Consider the following 22,118-nt stretch of genomic DNA (forward strand, 5'->3'; position numbering starts at 1 on the left):
ACGCGTCACCTCCTCCTCTGGTGATATTCCAAAATCTTTGCCTTCTGGCCAGTCCATGATCACTTCCAAGATTCCTGGGCGACTGGGGTTTCCTATTCAAGCCCATTGTGTGATTAGTGCGACCCACTTACTCCATGTAGCATCAGTTGCATGATGTGTACAGGGGATCCTCCCTTTGAACATCCAGCCCAGCACCGGCAGTCGGGGTGCCAGGAGGAGCTGTGCTTCAGTACCAACCACTTCCGAAGTAGTTCGAACCCCTTCATACGCTGCCAATATGTCTTTTTCAGTTGGACTATAGCAGGCCTCGGATCCTCTGTATCCCCAACTCCAAAACCCTAGGGGTCGACCTCAAGTCTCCCCTGGTGCTTTCTGATAGAGCCTCCAGGCAGGGCCTTTCTCCCCGTCTGTGGTGTAGAGCACATTTTTTACATGTGGGGGTCAGTCTCTTCTCCCAAGTAACAAGCGATAGGACTAGAGGAAATGGCCTCAAGTTGAGCCAGGGGAGGTTTAGGTTGGATATTAGGAAAAATTTCTTCACTGAAAGGATTGTCAAGCACTGGAACAGCTTGCCCAGGGAAGTCATTGAGTCCCCATCCCTGGAGGTATTTAAAAAACGGGTAGATGTGGTGCTTAGGGACATGGTTTAGTGGTGGACTTGGCAGTGCTAGGTTAACAGTTGGACTTGATCTTAAAGGTCTTTTCCAACCTAAACAATTCTATGATTCTGTCTTGTCTTGCGCAGACTGTCCCAAGGGCTACTGTATGAACTGTCTCCTGTTTAATTTGTTCAAAGGCTTGTCATTGTTCAGGGCCCCATTTGAAATCGTTCTTCCAGGTCACTTGGTAGAGAGGGCTTACAATAAGACTGTAATTTGGAATATGCATTCTCCAAAAACCCACAACGCCTAAGAAAGCTTGTGTTTCCTTTTTGCTAGTTGGTGGAGACACGGCTGTTATTTCGTTGGTCACATCCATTGGGATCTGATGACATCCATCCTGCCATTTTATTCCTAAAAACTGGATCTCCTGTGCAGGTCCCTTGACCTTACTTTCTTTTATAGCAAAACTGGCCTTCAGAAGGATTTTGACTGTTTTCTTCCCTTTGTCAAAAACTTCTTCTGTATTGCCCCACATGATGATGTCATCGATGTATTGCAGGTGTTCAGGAGCTTCAACCCGTTCAAGTGCAGTCTGGATCACTCCATGGCAAATGGTGGGGCTGTGTTTCCACCCCTGGGGCAGTCGATTCCAGGTGTACTGGACGCCCCTCCAAGTGAAAGCCAACTGTGACCTGCACTCTGCTGCCAAAGGGATTGAGAAAAACACATTAGCGGTATCAGTTGTGGCATACCACTTGGCTGCCTTTGACTCCAGTTTGTACTGAAGTTCTAGCATATCCGTCACAGCAGCACTCAGCCGTGGTGTGACTTCATTCAGGCCCCGTTAGCCTACTGTTAGTCTCTACTCTCCATTAGACTTTCGCACTGGCCGTATGGGACTGTTAAAGGGTGAGTGAGTCTTGCTGATCACTCCTTGGCTCTCCAGTCAATGAATCAGCTTATGGGTGGGAATGAGGGAGTCTCGGTTGGTGCGATACTGCCACTGGTGCACTGTTGTGGTGGCAATTGGCACTCGTTGTTCTTTGACCTTCAGCAACCCCACAACAGAAGGGTCCTCCAAGAGACTGGGCAAGGCGGAAAGCTGTTTAATTTCCTTCGTCTTCAAGGCAACTATACCAAAAGCCCACCGGTACCCTTTTGGGTCCTTGCAATACTCTCTCCTGAGGTAGTCTATGCCAGGGATGCACGGAGCCTCTGGGCCAGTCACAATGGGGTGCTTTTGACACCCATTCCCAGTTAGGCTCACTTCAGCCTCCAATACAGCTAGCTGTTGGGATCCCCCTGTCACTCCAGAAATACAGATGGGTTCTGCCCCTGTATAGCTTGATGGCATTAGGGTACACTGTGCACCAGTGTCCACTAGAGCCTTATACTCCAGTGGGTCTGATATGCCAGGCCATTGAATCCACACAGTCCAGTAAACCTGGTTGTCCCTTTCCTCCACGTGGGCAGAGGCAGGGCCTCTATAATCCTGGTCATAGTATTCGTTACTCATTTCTTGTAGATACGAGTCAGAAGTCCCTTCATTAAGATCAGAAGTAAGACCAGCCCTTCTACTCTGTCTCGGGAACTGCCCACTGGAAACTGGAGCAGCAATTTTCCTGGGAGAACCCCCTTTTGTGATTGTTTTTCCTTGCAACTCGCCTACCCGTGCCTCTAGGGTCAAGGTAGATTTTCCATCCCGCTTCCTCATGTCCTCTCCATGGTCACACAGGTAAAACCACAGGACACTTCTTTTTTTAGGGACATTGGTTTCCAGGAGAGTCAGGTGGACGTGTGCAGTGTGTAAGGTCAGTGCCTTAAACTTGTTCCCCGTGTTGGTCATTTACGCTTTGTTGCAGGTAATATGCATGTTATTGCATCTAGATACACTGTTCTTTGCTTCCTGTCAAACCAAGTGTGCTGCTGAATAACTGAGTCATGGATGTGTATACAAGCTAAATTCTGTGTTCTTATCTCACTCACACACACCCACAGTTGACTTAAGGAGGACCAGTATTAAAATAGTGAAGTCAAGCATAAAGGTGTTAGAAAACTGGAGTTAATGTTGCCTGTGCCTTATGGCTCTAGAAACTACAGCAAAGCCTTGATCTGTGCTGTCCATTCTGTATATTGTCTGACTCGGTGGTGCTATAATGCAAACAACGATCTGAAACAGTCTTTTCTTCCTCTTTGTTTGTTGTTTGGCTGTTGGCCTTTACATTTAAACTCTGCTCTGAAACAGAGTTATGAATTTTCTCATGGTCTCTCCTGCAGCGCTTATGAGCATTTCACAAAAATTCCAACTCAGGAAAATTTCCTGCTCTGATATAATCTTGCAGCATCTCATGGAACTTTGCCAGGAAGTTTCACAGGTACTGACAGCAGAGAGGTTCGAATCAGAAATCTGGGATTTGGCTCCAAATGGAAGTGCATGTGCTTCACAGTTGCAGGAAGCACTCAGGTTATTTGCATTCCCTTGTTCGGGTTCCTGCAATCTGTTCCAGTCCCTTTGCCACTCCAGGGCTAACCATACTGTCTGTAAGCAGCACCTTGCTAGATATGTTTCCAGTGTTGCATTTCCCCATTGCAGCCCCTATTATCTCTCCCAGATTAGTGCCAAAGTTCAGTTTCAGCACCATTACCTTCCTAACTGCTTTTTCCATTACTGTTTTCTCAGTCAATCAGCTTCATATCTTAGTGCAGCCTGTTGGCGTGTTCCTTCTGTGCCTGGTCTCACCAAAGGCCGTTTCCCAGCAGCACCATCTGACCAGCTTCTTTTTGGTCTCATCTGTGATCGTGCTGCAGTGCCTCCATTCACATGCTGGCTGTATGCTGGAGAAGAGAGTCCTCTCTGAAAGCAGTAGAGGAGAAGCCAGGTGCTCATTGTTTATAAGGAGTGTCTGGCTTCGCTTGTAAATTTGGCCTGGAGGGAGTGTGCTCAGTTACTGGTGGGAAGTGATGTGCATGCCATCTGGTCAGCTCAAAGTATGGTGGGAGACTTGAGTATCCAAGCTGGAGATATTAACTTACTTATAAAATACAAAGTCCAAATGCATACAAATCATATTCTGTCCTCAGGAACTGTGGTGTCCCTCATAGAAAAACCACCTGGTGGTTAAATTTAGCATCCGTGGCTCAAGACATGATGTAGCTAGTGGTTTTAAAAAATAGATCAGTGGGACATGGGCGAATAAAGTAGCTGAGTTGTGTTGCGGCTAAAACTTTGAGGAAAAAAGCTTGACGGAGGAAGATGCCTAGCATGGACAATTTTGGCTTGCCTCATCAAAAGTCACTGAATTTATGCCAGGTAAATTTGCTTTTGCCTGGAAAATTTGCTAACATATAATAATTGGCAACAGCAGCAACACCACTTAAATGTGTTTGTCATGGATTTAAGCGAGAATTGTGTGTTACATGAGGAAAACATTTGATCCACAGATTAAAAAGTTTTCTGTCCTAACATGGTAAACAAGGTGCTACAACATAGTAATTTTCTATGTGAAAAGGTAGAGGTTTTCCAGTGTTTAACTTGAAAATTATGTTTTAAAGATGTTTGTATTAACTGATAATTTCTTATTTTATTTAAGTGTCTGAAGAAAACAAGAAACATGGAAGGTCATAAGTAGTAAGTACCTTGATTATTTTTTCTTACTCTAAAGAGCTAATGGTGTTTAGCATGTTGATTTGTCACTGCCTGAGTCTATCATCATACATTATGTTCTGGCATCTAGTATTTATATGAAGTCACTGGTACACATTCTGTTTAAAAAGAATAAAAATAAAAAATGAAAAACTGCCAAAGAATACAAAACCAAGTGAATTGACTAGACAGAAAAATAGCACGTTATCAATTTCCTGCTTAACGGAAAGAAGTGTATGAACTGTTGTATTTCAAGAGGTTTATCCGTGGTCGTCAACTTCAGAGTAAAGTACATCCTTCTTTTAGTTACATTTTCTGATTGTTTAACAAAACCTAAATATGTCCACGATTGCTTGACATAAAATCCATTTTAAAAGGTATTGACAAGTGTCTACCAGTAAAAATTGTCCACCAAATAGTTCAGTAATGTGATCATAAATCTTTCATTGTCTTAAGCATAAACAGGAGCCAGTAAATTCTCCAAATGAAATTAGAAGCTGAATTTGTCTGTAGTGGTAAAAGATTATATTCCTCTTATTCCTTCAATTTGTTTATCCGTCTCTAATTCAGGAATCTGTATTAATCCCAGCATGGGGTTTTTTTGTGACTTCATATTAATAACTCATTTTTATTCCTCGCACCGTGCCACCCAAGTTTCTAGTGACCTCAAGTGAGGTAGATATCAAGGCTGGTTGACATCAGATGAATTACGGTGTTTTCTTCACTTGACCACTGAACTGAGATATCAGTTATTTACACAGCTGTAGCAGAAGTTAAAGCACACAACTAGCCAGACATCTAGGGTCTTTAAACTGCCTTGTGAGCAGTTTGATTTTTTTAATTATTATTTTTAAAGTAATACTATTTTTATTAAACTCTCATATTCTGTTTTCTCATAAGGCAGGGGGATCTTCTCATTATTTGTTAGAGGTTGTAGATGATGTATGCTGCACCTTTAAAATACATCAGGTCAATATAGGCTTCACCTAACTCAATAGGCTGCCTGTTGTCAGAGTGGGTAATGGTTTGTTTGTGCAGAATTCCACATGAAGTGTGGTAGGTTTTGCATCTGTTGTTTATTTTGTGCTGTAGCACCAAAAAGGCCTTTATTTTAATTTTAATTGTAATGAAATTCATAAATTCTTTGCTTTTAAAGTTTGGGGAAGAAGCCAAGAAGTGCTGTGTACAAGTGCATTTTGAACTTTGTCCTTCCTCACTTCCAGTTTAATTTCTTACCCTCTCTTTGGTGATTAAGGCACTGTCTCCTAACTCACTGATTAAAAATAACAAAAGCAAGTAACATATCCCTGTGAAACAAACTTCCTTTTCGGGTTAAATTGTGTCACTAGTAACTATGTAGGGCAGGTGTGCCACCCTTTTGTGGAACACGTGTACCAATGGCTTGTTGTTTCAGAATGGCCATAGTATTTCACAGCAAGCACATACATGTATATGTGTGTATATATATCTTTCTATCTTGCTGTGTGTCTCAATACATGACTTGATGTGTATGTTGGGTCTGAAGACCTCTTGGGGAAGCATCCCTGAGTTGTCTGTGTTGTGAACAGAGCTAGTGGGCAGTATCTCAGTAATGAACCACAGTTTGTCGCTACACAGGTGGAGGGTATCTATTTTTCAAAATAAACTCAACCTCTTTAATTTTCCTAGAGTATTTAATATAGCAAGTTTTAGCAACCGTGTACTTCGAAAGATTTGCAAAATCACTGCAGCTTTTTATATATGCACATAGGGGAAAAGGCATGTACTTTTGCAGAAACTAATAACGGAATAACGCTTCCTGAAAGAGATCAAGATTTCATTGTAAGGCTGTATTTTCTTGGTATGGTTTAAATATTGTGGAATATGGAGTTTGTCTTTAGATTGTACTTTTCATTAGGTCTGCTACATGGATGCAGAATCATATGTCAGTAGAAAATAATCCTTGAAAAAAATATTACCTGTTATGCACCCACAGTTGTCATGTAGTGATTGCATAAAGAAAGGCGTGAGCTGTGTATCTTTCATATAGCATGCTCAAAAGAGATGAGTGTTCTTCTAATTCTTTATTTTTCAGTTGTAAAAAAGGGAGAGCAAGAAATAGTCTAATTCCATTCATAAAATGAACTTTGTGGAATCCTGACACTGCTGAAATTGCATGAAAATTGCTGCCTGCTTAAGCGACTCTTCTGGTTCACTTGAAACTTTCCTATTAGTTATATAAAAATAAAAAGTTAATTCCGTGGGCTATAAATCATTCCATAATGCATTGGGAAGAATTCTTTGCAGCTGATTATTTGGCAGTACTACATGCTAAAGACATTCAAATTGAAAGCAGTGTATTATTTTCCAAAGTAGGATGGGAAATACAGTACTAATTTAATTGCTTTGATATTAATGCATAATGAGGAAATGCATGTAGAATATACGTGTCTGCATGCAAATGCAATATTCTTGATGGAAACATATTAGTCTAGCATGTTAGACTTATTTTTTAAGCATCCTATTGAAGTTATGTAATTTTGTTTCTTAATATTCTAGCAATTATCCAAGGGAATTTTATGACCAATATGCTCAAAGCCAAGAAAAATCTGTGGTCAATAAAATGCAACAGAAATACTGGAAAACAAAACAAACACTTATAAAAGTTACAGGAAAAAAGGAAGATGAACATGTTGTGGCTTCAGATGCAGATCTGGATGCAAAACTAGAGGTTAGTAATGTTTGCATAATGTGTATTCTCTGGTTTTTAATTTTTAAAATGTTTTCATTTCCATCAAGCCTCTAATACATGTACACATAATATATAATAATGTATATACATTTTTATAATAATTTTTGTGTAATATCTTTTCCAATTTTTGACAAAAGTACCTATGTAAATATGGGGAATATAGCGGCAGTTTGTAACACAAGAACCCATGTCCCTCAAACTTTATTTGGAACCTAACATCTCTTGTATTTATTTTCAGGTTTTAGGGGCAGGTTTTTTCTTTTTTGTTGGCAGGGGGAGCAGGAGATCATCCCTTTTGCTTATATCAGTCATCCTTTGCTTATATCAGTTTAAGATTTTTTAAAAAATATTATTCTATAGTATATACAAATGACATTCTTTATACAGTTATAAAATACCACATATACCAGAAAAACATGCAGCATACCAAGAAGAAGCAAGGTGCATAGTACGCTCTGCTCTCTGGAGCTTTTGTGCAGGTAAGTGGGTTTTGACATGACCAAAGCAGCCTCTGAAAGTCTGTAAAGTGTAATGAAGAGAAGGAATCCTGCTGTGTGGCAAATACAGTCCTACTGTCAGTATCCTCAACTCCACTGGAAAAAAAAAATATTAAGGTTCAACAAATTGAAGAGCTTGAACATCTTTGACAAAAAACAAAAGACAGAGAATGGACTTCTGAAGTGTAATAATCAAGTTAGTGTCCAGCTAAGTTTTATTGGTATTGTTTTGTTACATAGGGTAAAGGTTTTGCCTTACTGGTTTTCTTGCAGTTTCTTAGAAAATTGTTGACTTAGGATTCTCAGTTTATTTGCGTTTTAGCTGAAATACAAGAGACTTTCACAACAAACAAATCTTTGTAGTTCTAGCTATAATAGTGATAACTTAAAATGTGATGATTCTAACTATGGGGTCTTCATAAATCAAGACTATCGATGTAAAACAAGCTGGAAGGATGGAACAATGTTTTATAAATATATACCTGAGTTCCTACCATGCTTACTGTGTTGCAGATTCATCAGGAAGGATGCTTTGTTATCTCAGGTGGGATTGGAGATAGGGAAACTTGTGTTTACCAGATAAAAGACTATAAGCATGTTTTTACTTGGACAACTTCTCAACTGCAAGTCGCACTCTCAGTTTAAAAGGCAAGACCCATGTAAATGTACAGGAAGTCAAGCAGATGCAAAGGAAGAGAGTTACTATGCCAGTAGTCCATTTTGCTTATATCTGTGTAATGCTTGATACAATGGAGCTTAGGTTTGAGTTACAGGTTGGAGATTTTAGGTGGACAGATAGAAAGAGTAGTAATTTTTCTATTTCCTAGAAACAATCTCCAAACTTAGTCAAGACTGACTTTTTTTTCCCTCTACTTCCTTTGGAAACTGCTGCTTATAAATTTGGTTAGAAAACTGGAGCTACAGCAGTAAAAAGTTCAGTTTAAATCAATAGCTTTCTGTGTTGGCACACCAATGCAAGTTTGTTCCAGTAGACTTTGCAGTATTAAAAATTCTGTATGCATATTGCCACACGTGATACACATGATAGACATTTTGATAACTTTTTGCTCTACTGTGAGGTTTTTAGAAACAAAGATTTGTACATCGTCATGTGTATCCAAAGATATCAATAAAAAAAAAAAAAAACCTAACAAGAGTAGTTTGGTTAACTGTCAGCTACTTAGAATAGATCTGTTTCCAAAATTATTTTTGTCTTTATTTTCCTTTTGTAAGTTATGATTAGTCTGTCTGTAGTTTCAGTGGACAGCTTAATTGAAAGAAAAGCACAACTGATAAGGAAAAATTATTTCCAGCTGGAAAGATACTCATTGTTCAAAAAGAAAATAGTTATCTCTAATAATTTCTACAAAAAATCAAGTTCTTGTGTTTTAATCATCAGTGTTTCTTGCATGCACTTACAATTTTTTTTTGTGTATTTTGTTTCAATATCAGCTGTTCCATTCTATTCAGAGAACTTGTATGGAGTTGCTGAAAGCAATTGAACTGTATCAAAAAAGGATCTGTTGTAAGTATGATCAAATACAGTAGTTAAAATGATAAGGAGGTCTGCATTATGGAATCATCAAACAACTGAAAAAGTAAAAACGAAAATGGGGAGCTACTAGTTTCACCCTATTTAAAAATAAAGATAATATTCCTTGCAGACAACTAAAGGCAGACTTGCTTATTTGCTTGAAGATCTCCTAGTTCTTAAGTTTTATATTTGATATTATGCAGTGATAGGTAGCAATAATTATGGGAGAAAGCTTGCTTTTAAGTTTTTTTTTCCATTACTTGCTTGGCTTGTTTAAATTCAGAAGTGTCTTGTCTTAGAAATCCTAACTCTGTTCTGAACTGTTTTAATTTTTTTTTTTAATCAGGATTAACTATGAAGAATATTGGGCTTATTACTAGTTTTATAATTAAGTAATCCATGCTATTACGATTAATTTGATAATGCTGACTTGGCTGTAACAGGTGTACAGTAATTAGTGGCAGTCATTAGTGAGAGACAGGGACGTCATTTGGGAAGTTTCAAACAGCAGGTTGTATTAAATGACCTCTAAAGGTTCTCTACAATCAATATTGTTTGATTCTCTGCTGCTGTGATTTCTGGCCTGGAAAAGAGAATCCAGCTTTGGAGACATCTTTCAATTTACTTTCTTTTGTTGAATGCTATCCATATTTTCTCCAGTCTTTCCTTTTTCTTTTGCCTGTCCAAAGAGAGTCAGAGATCATGTTTCAGGATCTGGAGGTAAAATTAGAATACAGAATAGTAGTGTATTGAGTTCAAGAAGTGTTCCACGGTAGGAGGTGAAATCTCTGATGCAAAGATGTGCATGCAGCACATTCTACCAGAGTATGCTATCGCTCTGCATTGGATTTGACTGTCAACATTTGGAAAAATGACAAGAGGACTTCAAGAGATCTTCTTTCATTATATTAGGTCATTCTCACTATTGATAGCGGGAAGAAATTGGTACTATAGGAGACAGACACTTTGGAAGACTAATAGATGAGGCCATAATGAAATGTTTTTGTAAGGATGTGAGATCATGAAGACTATATGGTCCCGGTTTGGAAGTAGTCAACAAGTCAGTGTAAAAACACTTTTATTTTTCTTCATCTACTTATTAAAAACCAATCAGTTAATTTGAAGTAGAAATATTTCAGATATTTGAAATATAAATTTAAAAAGTGTTTGAATTGTGTAGAATGTTAAAGTTGTAAAATAATCCTGCAAGGTAATTTGAAAATAAATTTTCTTTAAAATGAAGTACTAGATTTTTCATATGAAAAATTCATTTCTGTAGTCAAGCATTAAAAATGGAGAGCAAGAGAAAAGCAAGTGAACGAGCTTTGGGTGGTATAACTCAGAATTGACTTCAGTGAAAATATGCTACCAAAGATCAGCTGAGGCAGTCCAGCTGGTAAAAAAGGATTAAAAAAATACCCCAAAACCAAAACCCAAACAAACCGAAAAACCCAAGACTAAAAGATACTATAATCAAGATTGGGCCCTTTGTGTAATCTAAACAACCTAATTCTTCTGTTCAAGAAAGAAATAACATGTTTCTCCTGTTGTCTTTTGGCACTGATGGAATTTTGTGATTCTTGTTAAGTATATCAACAAATGTCTCGAGTTAATCAGATCTTCTGTTTAATCAATGCAGGAATTCCATGAAATTATTTATTTTTTCTGTGCTGCTTGGATTTAGAGTGACTTAACCTACTTCATGTTAGGCCAGTTTTAAAGCTGTTAGGAACCTATTGAATAACGTGTTTGACCACTCATTTATTTTTCGTTAGTTCTGTCTCAGGAAGAAAATGAATTGGGGAAATTTCTTCGATCACAGGGTTCTCAGGATAAAACGAGAGCAGGAAAAATGATGCAAGCCACAGGAAAGGCCCTCTGCTTTTCTTCTCAGCAAAGGTATATGTGTCAGAATTACTGTCTGATTTACAAAGTACGTGGGATAACGCTAGTTGATTCACCATAGGTATAATTCATTTTGCCACTTGAAATGTGTGAGGAACCAAATAACAGGAAAGTTATTATTGGCCAAACCTGCTGTAGTATTGGCAGTATTACTGGCTTGCTTTATGTAGTTTTGCCTGATCCTGTTTTTTGTCTTATGGACCTGCTATGTCTTTGTATATCCAGATCCCCCATCTGCACCTATTCAGCTCAGTAGTTCTAAAGCTGTACAGGTGCATGGCCTCTCTAGCAGTGGGGTTGTAAAGGAGCTGATATCAGGTCCTTCTCCTGCTTGGTGGCACTTCTTACTTTGCTACAGAGAAATGCTACAGAGAAATGCTACAGCAGGCTCGTTGTGGAGGTGTCTGGGTCGTGGGAGGATGGGGAAATGGGTAAGGGAATGCCTTTTTCTGGGCCATGGCATCTCATACCTCAAGTAGGTGGAGGAGAAAGGAGGAGTCTGAATGCCATTTTCTGCTTTAACTGTATACCATGAAGTCCCCCAGGAGAAGATCTCAGATCCCCACTGAGCTCATGTAGGTTGGGTAGGACCAAATCAGTAAAAGGCAAGGAATTCAGAGGGACACACATACACACAAACACATGCTGTTACCCAGAGCCCTTGATGTCTTTCACTGACCCTGTGTTTGCTCAAAGAGTTCAAAAATAACAGTACCTGATAGCATTATGAGTATTAGGATGCTTTTTTTTAACAGTATTGGAACTATGAAAGTTTGAATTTCACCATCATTTGCAAGGGAAAATTCTATTCCATGATATTTTACAGGATTTTTGGGGGCTTTATTGTGGTACTTTCCAGCTTTGGCTTAACAGTGCAGCTGTTTGGCTCAAAATAAAACATTGCATACAGAGCACTGAGAATTTCATATGTTTATCTTGGGCTAGAGTTTGGTCATTAGCACATCCAGTAACAGCCATGAGTGGGATCTTTAAACCACATGTAAGGCACCTTTGAGCAAAAGCCCTGATGACTTGTTTCTTTATAAAGCTTAAGTGTTTATAGAAATCCCAGTGTATGACATGTCTACATAAACTGAATTTTCCTTTGAATGGCTGGGTAAGTATTTGTAAAATGAGAAAAAAAGTTTAAAAAAAAAAAAAAAAGCCACACTAAGAAGTTCACATTTTATTATATCTCTTACTCAATGCATTTTTACAGCATCTTTTAAAATAAACTCACATAAAAACAAAACCAGTTGCTTGTCTGTCTTCTCTTGAGACATCCTCAAGCTCGTGTTGAAGTTGGGACTGCTCTTATTTATGTTGCATACCAATAGCTAGCTCAGTAGCTGGAGATCAAGAAGACACAATTTGCTGGTTACTGGAGCTGAAATTAGAAATTCTCTTATGCCTACAAGTGCCTAAGTAGCACATTAAACTAACTCTACACTGGTGTGGAACTGATTGAACCCATTCCAGTGAGGTGGCTGCTGGCAACCAAGAGGAAAGGAGAAGCAGCAGGAGGAAGCAAAGCAAAAGTTGGAGTAATCCTGTCTAGTTCTGAGATCCCATTAGGAGCTGAAGTGATGGCATAGGGAAGACAACAGTGTCCCCTACTGCCTTTCCAAAGTGTAGTTGCTGGAAGAAACATTTAAGAAAATGCCTAAATCCTTCCAAAAGAGAAATGTCCTTTAAAGGAATTGTTCAGATTCCTTAAAAAAAAAAAAAAAGGAGAAGGAAAAAAAATCAGATAATTATCTACTTGACAGATGACTTCTTTATTTACATGTACATTTGAAGATTAAAAGGCTAATGGAAGTGCTTTTTCTGAGGCTTAACATGACAATCCTGATACATCTGTGGTATGTATCCAGTAATAAATTACCTCAGGTACATTTTTAGAGTTGTTAAATACAACTTGCAAAGAGGAATGTTAATAGCATACATACAAGCAGCTTGGCTAACTACAATATGTATACGCATTAGAAAAGGTTCCTTTTCCTCTCACACGTGTAAGTGAAAGGTCACTACTTATATAGGAAGGTTGCAAACACAATATTTATGCAAAATTACCCCATTCGTGTGTATCCCCAACAAAGCTGTAGAACCATCTGAACATACACTAGCACTTAAGTGAACTAATTTGACTGTGTATGTGTTTTTGATTGCTTGTAAAGTGTCAGAAGCTGTATTAATCTGTCTGCCTTTGTGGAACAACTTATTTAATATGTTTCTCTCCTTCCTGTCTTTCCTTCATGCCTTCCCCCAGATTAGCACTGCGTACTCCTTTGAGTAGATTATATCAAGAAGTGGAGACTTTCAGATACAGAGCCATCTCAGATACATGGCTGACAGTAAACCGAATGGAACAGTATCGGACTGAGTACAGAGGAGCTCTACTTTGGATGAAAGATGTGTCTCAGGAGCTGGATCCAGATCTTTATAAGCAGATGGAAAAGTTCAGGAAGGTATGAAGTTTCCTTTAGTTTCCTAGAAGGGGATGGCTGATGAATGACGGTGAAGCATGGGTTTGGTTCTTCTGAGGAAGATGTAATTCAGCAGCACTAAGGATGCTGTTTATTGTAACTAATCTTTTCCGTGTGACGGAACTCCAGTTAATCTGATACAGAATACAGTATCCTTCACAGACTGGGCTGTAAGGAAAGATACGGTAGTTAAGAAACAGCATTTTTCAGTAGTCTATTCAACTTCAGCCTAAATCTTTATAATTTAAATAATATATATTTTTAAAGAAGGTTATCTAATTTTAAATACTTCACTGTGATGCCTGAATGAGTAATGGAAGAAGATATGTCTGCTGTCAGCTGGGCAAGGGAAAATTGGTTTTTGCAACTAAAAAGTACAGAAGAACAGAAATGCCATAGTATCTACTGCTAAATTTTTGGGTGCAGTTAAAGACCAACATTTTCAAAATTGGCTATTGTTGGATTTTGAGAAGGAGCTGCAAAATTGGAATTTGTTTTTAAGTTCCTCGTGCAGTTCAGCATGACTTGGGCAACCACTAAACACTAAAGCTGCTAAGAATGCACTTTCCATAAATTGTCTTCATTCAGTGTCACTCAAGTTTGCTATACTCCTTCCATCCCAAAGGGCTTCCAAAAGTCGCAAGTCCTAGGTGATAGTCTGCAGATTTGCTACCAGGTGCAAGTATAGAATTTATTTGGACTGATCCTATTCCAGTCGGTTCAGGAATGCTCATGAGAACTTCACATTTGCTAGTGAGGCTCTCGAGACGATTTTGTTAAAAGACTGTAATGTTCACAATTTGCTGTTTGTAAATCTTGACTATGAGGGGGAGTTAGGATCCTAGGTATAACGTAATGGCTTGTGCTTTGACTAAAGGCAGTAAAAAAATTTACAGAAATTGTGTGATAATTGAAAGCAGAGGCCTAATAACACAAATTGTATTAAAGTGTACATGCATATATACATGTGCATGTGGCTTAGAGACAGATAATGTACAAAAGAGAATCCCTGTTCATCAATGGCTTGAGCAGTCTGTGACTGAAAGTGTTTGGAGATGAAAGATACTTAATTCGAGACATTAAAAGCTTGAATAAACCATCCTAATGGGAAAGGACTGGCATGCATCTAGGCTATGCCATTTTTTGTAAACTGAAGTGGTGACAATAGCAATTAAGGAAGGGGTGGAACAAATGAAACCCCAGCTAGTCATCTAATCTTTATTTAATGCTTCAGTACAGGATATTCCTGTAAGTCTTGTGGCACCAGACATGTATTTTATTATGCCTTGTGGGAAATGTTTATAATGGCAAGTTCTTGCAGGTAAAATAATTGGTATGGTCTTGCGCTCAGCCAATTGCTTATATATAATGTTTGATTTATTAGAAAAACACTTAAAAATGGAATGTTAGAATGAATAAAGCAGCACTGGTAATGGTCATACAAAATTGATTTATAGGTTTCTTGCAAAACAAATACTATGGAAGGTATAAATTACATAAATGGCAAAGTAATTAAAATAATGTATGCTTTGTATGGTGAGCTGCTGCAGTTAAAAAGTTAGATGTGAAATTTCAGCCATCTTGGGTTGCTGTGCTTCAAGGTCAGCAAAAATAAGGGGTTTTTTTGTTGTGGTTTTTTTTTTTTTAAAGCTCTCACAAAACTTAGTAGTAAAAATGTGGAAATACTAAGTATTTTGAAACATTTCTAGGTCTGAAATGAGTTATATTCTGACGTAAAGAAATAATGAATGTAGATTCTAAAATTCTGTAGCGTTACCTCAAATAGTTTAAGAAAAAAACTTGAAGAAGGTCTTTTGAACCTTTCTTTCTTTCCTTCAACTAGCTGTCAGCTGAAAACCTTTCAGATCACATTGTAATGCAGAGAACAAAAAGCTCTATATTTTGTAGCCAACAAAGTAAAGAAATGCCTTTGGTATCCACTTCCCTACATATCCCATCTGTGCAACAGGCATATCAAACAAGTCTTTGAAGATTTTAACACTTGCAGAAAGTAGACTTTTTCTTTTTTCATTTGGAAAAAAAAAAAAAACAATGTTACAAAAATAAAATCCTCAAGCATCACGTTCCTAGATAGCTGTTGCTGAACAAGACACAACAGTTTGGTTTTAGTGCTTTACAAATGTAGTTGGCAAACAAAACTAATGGTGGATACTGTAGTCCTAAATAATTAAAGTAGAGGAGTTACTTTTATTGTCTTTTTGTTCTATTCTTGCTTGCAGATCTTAATTGTGCCATAGTGTGGCAGTGTAATGCTGGGTTTTTAGAGCTTATTTTGGATCTGTAACAACAATTTAAGAAGTCATGCTAGTTTTGTGTTGAGAAAGATATAATTAGTGATGTAAGGGTTTTGGTTCTAAAATATACCATCACTGGAGAGAAGTGTTTGAGCCGGAGCTGCATATCTAGTGATACACCAGCAAGTAGCTAATGAAGCTGATCCTGTCAGAGCACTTGAAAGAAAGTTTTCTTCAGACTTCTAATTGTAAAAATCCTAAGTATTACTTCAGTAAACATTTTTTTTATTTCAAGTAAACAGTGCTGGTTTAGCGATCTTTAATGCACCTAGTGCATCAGCATTATTTATAACCCTTGGTTATAGGACTGTTTTTCAAGTATGTAGCCTTTCATAATGTAATCCTAAATGTATCATTCTGTATACAGATATGGTACTTTGTTTTGGAGATCAAAGCTAAATCAGTCCAGATGGGGTTTTCGTACCTTCCCTCAGAATAGCTCAGGCTAAAGGATCAATAGTTGAGTCAGTATTTTCAGAGCTGATAAAATCTGAGTTAAAACATTGGCATTTTTGTAGCTCTCTTTTAAAACAGTGAGGTACTTAAAAGAATTTTCTAGTGCTGTTCTCAAGGCATCAGTCTAAATATGCGAGACCCAGCAATACTACCACTTTGAAAGTGTCCCAGAACACTGCAGAACAGCCTTTTTACATTGCTGTTTGAAGATATCCATGTGATTGTAGCTACTTGAGTCAAACCAAAGAAACAGGTGAAGTATTTACTTTTGCCTGCAGAGTTCTATAAATGCTATGTACCTTCATTCTTTTCTTTTTCTGTCAACAGTTTTTATGGACACTCCAGTGCTGTTCTAGATATAGAGGTCTTCCATCCCAAGTTCAGAGTTTGAAGTGTTACTTGAGAGAATCTAAACAGTGCCTTCACAATGCTGTAATATTTAAAAGAATTTGAACGTGTTAATACCCCTTTACCTAAGTCTCCACCACTGCTCAGGTTTTTAAGGTTCTTAAATCCAGGCTGTTTTATCTAACTGGTGACTGTACACTGTAGCATGAGCTTTGCTGTGGTGTTGTAAAAATATAGACCAAATCGCCCAAGTGCTGATAGTCCCCCAGTGTCCTTCCTCCAGCTCTGAAAAAGTTAAGCTTTTCTATGCATTTCCTGAGAAGGAACATGCCAATGTGCAGAAGGAACATGCCAATGTGCAGAGTGATAGGCTATGCCACCAGGCAACAGTCTCCCATGTGCAGCCTACAGGAACACAGAAGAGGCTCTGCTGTTCAATTTTACTTAGCTAAGCTCTCTCAAATGCTTACAGAGTGCAATATAGACTTCTCATCAAACCTAGACATTACAGTGCCACCCATAACAAGTAAAAAGTGAGGGCTGAAAAAATTGTCGTGCTGACCTTTAGGCAAACTATAAGAAAAATTACATCTGTGACATGGCAGGATATATATCATGCTACATTGATAGAGCAAATTAATCCTTTCTATATTTTTTGCTTCCATCATTCTTCTATTCCTGTGCTTCTCCTTCATTCTGAGGCTTGAACCAAAGCTGGAGTAGCTTTGTAAATACCCACTGGCCATGCTGGGATCCCTGAGACAAGCTGCACTGCAGCAGTGTACTGAGAACTTGGGTACCTGGAAGGTTGGGCTCTGTTTCTCACTGTTGTTTAGTCCTCTCTGCTTTGCCAAAGCTGCTTTCCTGGGAGCTCTGCTTCTGTATGAACCAAACAAAACCTAGATGGGAGAAAGAATAGGTTGGAGCTGTGTAATGGGCTGGTAGCAGCAGAGCTTTGTAAATGCTATGAGATTCATCTGCTTGGAATACAGTGCAAGTCCTTTGTCTGTCTCTGTGATACTTGGATATTACAGCAATACATATCTGAGTTTGTAAAACAGTATGTATTAAATGGGGTACTGTCTGGAAAAAGAGTTGAGTTTTGATCAATATATTTGCATGAGATCTATGGGGGGAACAAGTAGCATGGTTTGTGCTGGGCCTCCTTGTTCTGGAAGATTAGAAAGGCCCTACACCACAGTGCAGAGCCCTGAACTACTTCAGTGGTGTTAAAGAAGTGGAATAGATCCTACCACAGATGAGAATTGTCAGAGTATTCCCTAGAAGATCCTAAACAATTACAGGACCCTGAATGCCTAGCTGTTACTTTGCATGCAACTGTTGAGAGACTTGCAAACTTGCAGCTGAGTTGTTTTGGGCACAGTTTATCTTCAGTTCTTCCTAGTTGTAGCACTCTGTATACTTGAAAAAATCACTGCCTTTAAATGGCATTTTAAAGATAAATCTTGCAAGAGAAGAGGAAAGGCAGTGAGAAAAAGGAAAGTTCAACAAGAAGAACTCATAATGATATAACAATAGCTTAAACTGTTGTTTTTATAAATATACTAATGTAGGGAGTGGCAAGTTCTCTGTTAAATGTCTTTTAAGAAATAAAAGTTAAAGCTTGTGTGGACAGCTGGGGAATGAAGATCTAAATAAATCCATTGATTAAAAGGTCAGAAGGGAAACACTGAAGTGTATGTATTCATTGTAAAGATCTCACCAAGTATGGATAAGATACATCTGCCACAGCCTTACAGGTAAGGCTCGGGACCTACGTCTCTGTTCCCCTGCTGTCCCCTTGCCTACTAGCACTGCCTGGTATGAGTGCATTTTGGCTTGTGTGATGATGAAGGGACTGTACCATGTTACAGCATCATCTGCTACTCACCTATCCATTAAAATCAGCTGCAAATAGCCCTGCAAACCTGGAGGTACTGTGGAAATATGCTGGAGGATTTTTTTTTTTTTTTAAATCTCTGTTACATTTGAAAACTCTTGGAGAGCTGAGAAAATGAAAAAAGCCTAGGGAAGGAGAAAAAACAATTATGATGCTGATCTTTGAAATAAGAACAGACTTGGCAGTTGCCATCCGTGTAAACTTAATTTCAGTTCCTGGTAAAAAAATGAAAAGGACATCTATAGGCATTTAGAGGCTAACAAACTGAAGAGTAAGTAAACAACACAGGTTTATACATAACATTACAGATTTTTTTTTTGTTATTTTGCATTTTTAATCAAATTATTAAATTAGTAGGAAAAAGTTGCGAATCTGGATTGTTGCAGTTCCTTATGAGTGATTACTGGAAAAAAGAATTTAACTGTGCTAGAAAAATAAGAGCTCTCAGGAGCTGAGAGTTGAGAATATTGGCTGAGGGACACTAAACAAAGTTTCAGAGGATCGTAGAATATAAAGATGGAAAATACCTTAAAAATCAACTAAACTCTCTTCCTGCTAGGGTAAAATTGTGCATTTGTAATATATTTTCCAAGTGTTTTTCTACATATAATAAATATAATCCATTTGAGAGTAACACTCTTAAAAGATTTGTGGATATTGGTGATGTTCTAGTTCAATTTTTAAAAAGTCAACCAAAAGAAAATGTGCTAATGATAATTACATCTGCAGACGATATTGAGCTGGAAAGTCTTTTGGTTTTCCAAGCAGCAAAGTATACCAGCGTCTCAAAGAAAAATGTCTTTGGCCGTTGCAGTCGCAATGGTGTAATCAATAGACTTTCAGCTGCCATAGTTACAAATAGCAGTGTAAGTAATTGATGTTTAGAGCCAGCTATGCTAATCACAGTTTACCAACTTTGGGTTTTGAAAATTAAAAAAAAAAAAGGAAAAAGAGAAGTTGTAGACAGCAGTTGTCTCTGTTTGGTTTTAGGTGATACTTCCACAATTATTTCCAAGGTTAACTTCATCTGGAAAACTTAAAGCGCATTTGCTTTTAGGTGACAAAAATGTAGGCCTTTGCATGTGAGAGAGCCAATGATGATTGTTGTGCTCTGGAGATGTCGGAAAGATCTGAGTAGCTTTACTAGACCACACATTAGAGGTGAGATGTGTGGCACTATAATGTGAAAAATAATGCTGGCTTTCATAATACCTCTTAGGAATGTGAGATGGTAGAATCAATCACTTTGACAGTCTATCTTTATCGCTCTTGATTCAAAATTTTCCTTAAAAAAAAAAAAAAAAGCCCCACCACCACCTCTTTGCTGATTTGGGTTGCTGCTGCTCATTACATGAATAGGTGAGATTCCAGGACATCCAATAATACTCGCTGCAAGATAGCTGTGTACTCTAAAATTAGTAAGATGGTGTCACACTGCACTCTGAGATCCACATCTTAGTGTAGCAGTGTGATGGCAGAGATAAAGAGATAACAGCATGCTCTTACAATATGATGATAAGCAACACCTACACATATCACTTCTTGTGACATGCCTGTGCCACCAAGAGTATGTTTGGTTTCATTCTGGTAGGGACCAGCAGTAAGAACATGATTTTTTAAGTGGTTTTTTAATATGAAAGCAGATGGTGTTGGAAATGTTATATTTAATGATTTACCTGGAAATTATGGTAGTGAAAAACAAAACACACAAGAAAGTGCTCTTTATACAAAATTGTAGGTTTTGCTTTGTCATTATTGTCTCTCCTTGTAAAAGCAGATGGAGTTTTAGTGCTGAGCATGTTTTCTCTGCCGTTTCTGCTGTAATGTTTTTTCCAGGTTCTCCAATGTCAAATTCAGTAAGGTGAAGTGGAGAAACCAAAACATTCCAAGATACTTTACATACAAAATGCTCAAGCATTTTAAGGCAGTTGTGAAAGATGCACCTTTTTTGAAAACGTGCCTGTAAGCAGAAATGTTCTTCACAGTGCAAGCATTTTATAGTCTTATAACTTTAAATTACCATTTCAAGTGCCATTTGTAAGAATCAGGGTAGACAATAAGATAAAATCAATGATTCTGTGAAGCCATTTCATGTATATTAAATATCACTGATGATTGTTACTGGGTTAAAAGCAAAGTAACAATCCGTGATGGAGATGCCCTTTTAAAAGCATAATAAGAGTATGCCACTTAAAAATAGAAACAGGCTTCTTGGAACAGATTACATCATCTTAAGAGGTATTGCTTGTAGAATATAGTTGCTCCCAGAGATTGATGCTTGCCCTTGAGAAGTGGTTCATCATCTGTTCAGTTATTTTTAAGAAAGAAGAGTCTGAGGTGAGACTCAGCAAATGGCTGTAAAACAGAATAAAATTAAGTGCTGGACTACAGATACAATATATATTTTTTAACAACCTTGTTTCATGTAACCTAGCTGAAATCAAAAAAGATGAACTTAGTTTAATTGTTGTGCAGTTGCAGAGTTCTAATTTATTTCAAGAAAAGGCAGGCAGACACATCCTAAAAATTTCTGTTCACATAATTAGTAGGACTTGTAATGTTTCAACAGAGGAGAACTAATATATAAAAAATAATGAGTGATTTAAATCAGTAGTAATGTTATGTCCAACTTTAATGTAATAATTGTTATTAGCCCCAATATTAAAAAGGCACTCTCAAATATGATGTGACAAAAATTGAACTCAAAGAATTTTTCTCACGTCTAATAATTATAGAAATGTGTAAGCATTAAACATAATATTGAAATTTAAAAAAAAAAAAAAGAACAACTGAACACTGTTTTCACTTAATTATTTTGCTGTGTTTTGGTCTTAAAATCACAAAGAAAAGATGATTACCTAGACAATTTCTGTTACTCGCATGAAGACTCTTACCCTGCAGACTGGTCTGTGTGGGCAAAGTCCCTAACCTATGTGGATCATTATGTGAATTCAGAACCTAAATGAAGTGTAAAAACGTAAACAGAATAGGTTGTGAAAGGAGAAATGAGATTTGGAAAATTCCCTCAGCCTTAATAATCTGAAAAGGCTAGGATAGCTAAAGAAATATTTTTTAAAAATAAATGAAATACAGATGTGACCAAACTGAGAGAATTCTGCAGGAGAGAAGAATAAACAGGAAGGGGAATACAGCTGTTGGGGAAAACATTGTTTACACAAGAGAACCAAGTTTTTCTATGGTCGCCACTGCCCAGGAATTCTTCTTATACTTTCCTAAAATGCCTGGGCACATACATAATGTAGTCCATCTGCTTTTACTTCATAAGGCCTTTGCTGTTCAGTTATGTGCTACATAGGCTCTGAATGATTACAAAGATGCTATGTTTGATATTTCTCCTTCACTTAATGAAACCAAATTGAAGATAGGATTAAAAAAACCCAAACCATAAAAGGTACTGTTTTAACCAGAAAAATGGCTAATATGCCATTTCATCTCTGTTTTAGGGACATTCTACCTGAAACCTGCTTAGATTTCAAATGTTGTTTCTTCTGTGATAGCACAATATGAAGTCTGAAGAGCACTACAGAAAGATTTGGTTTTGTTTTTGTTTTGGTTTTTTTTTTATAAGTACAATCTTTCTGAGTTTGTATGTGGACAAAATATAATTAAATTGTTTTGAGGGAAATAAGGCATACTTATTGATGTATTAAATGCGAGCCAGGAAACTTATTAATCATCGC

The 22,118-nt window shown here is 37.6% G+C and overlaps 1 protein-coding gene across 5 annotated transcripts in view; it reads left to right on the forward strand.

Moving 5' to 3' along the window:
• ICA1 (islet cell autoantigen 1) overlaps nucleotides 1–22,118 on the forward strand; it is a gene marked incomplete at its 3' end in the record, with an annotated part of 80,296 nt that overhangs the window by 15,253 nt on the left and 42,925 nt on the right. For 4 of the 5 annotated variants that reach the window (XM_082303971.1, XM_082303972.1, XM_082303973.1 and 1 more), the window contains exons 2-6: nucleotides 4,193–4,230; nucleotides 6,784–6,955; nucleotides 8,926–8,998; nucleotides 10,783–10,906; nucleotides 13,182–13,380. In XM_082303971.1, coding sequence (XP_082160097.1) covers nucleotides 4,214–4,230; nucleotides 6,784–6,955; nucleotides 8,926–8,998; nucleotides 10,783–10,906; nucleotides 13,182–13,380 — 585 coding nt within the window. In that variant the 5' untranslated portion in view covers nucleotides 4,193–4,213. Of the gene's footprint in view, nucleotides 1–4,192; nucleotides 4,231–6,783; nucleotides 6,956–8,925; nucleotides 8,999–10,782; nucleotides 10,907–13,181; nucleotides 13,387–22,118 lie in introns of those variants that run through there. The other variant, XM_082303975.1, reaches the window with a different exon arrangement.

This window comes from Platalea leucorodia, assembly GCF_965183815.1.
Source record: "Platalea leucorodia genome assembly, chromosome: 1".
In the NCBI taxonomy this organism is placed as follows: Eukaryota; Metazoa; Chordata; class Aves; order Pelecaniformes; family Threskiornithidae; genus Platalea; species Platalea leucorodia.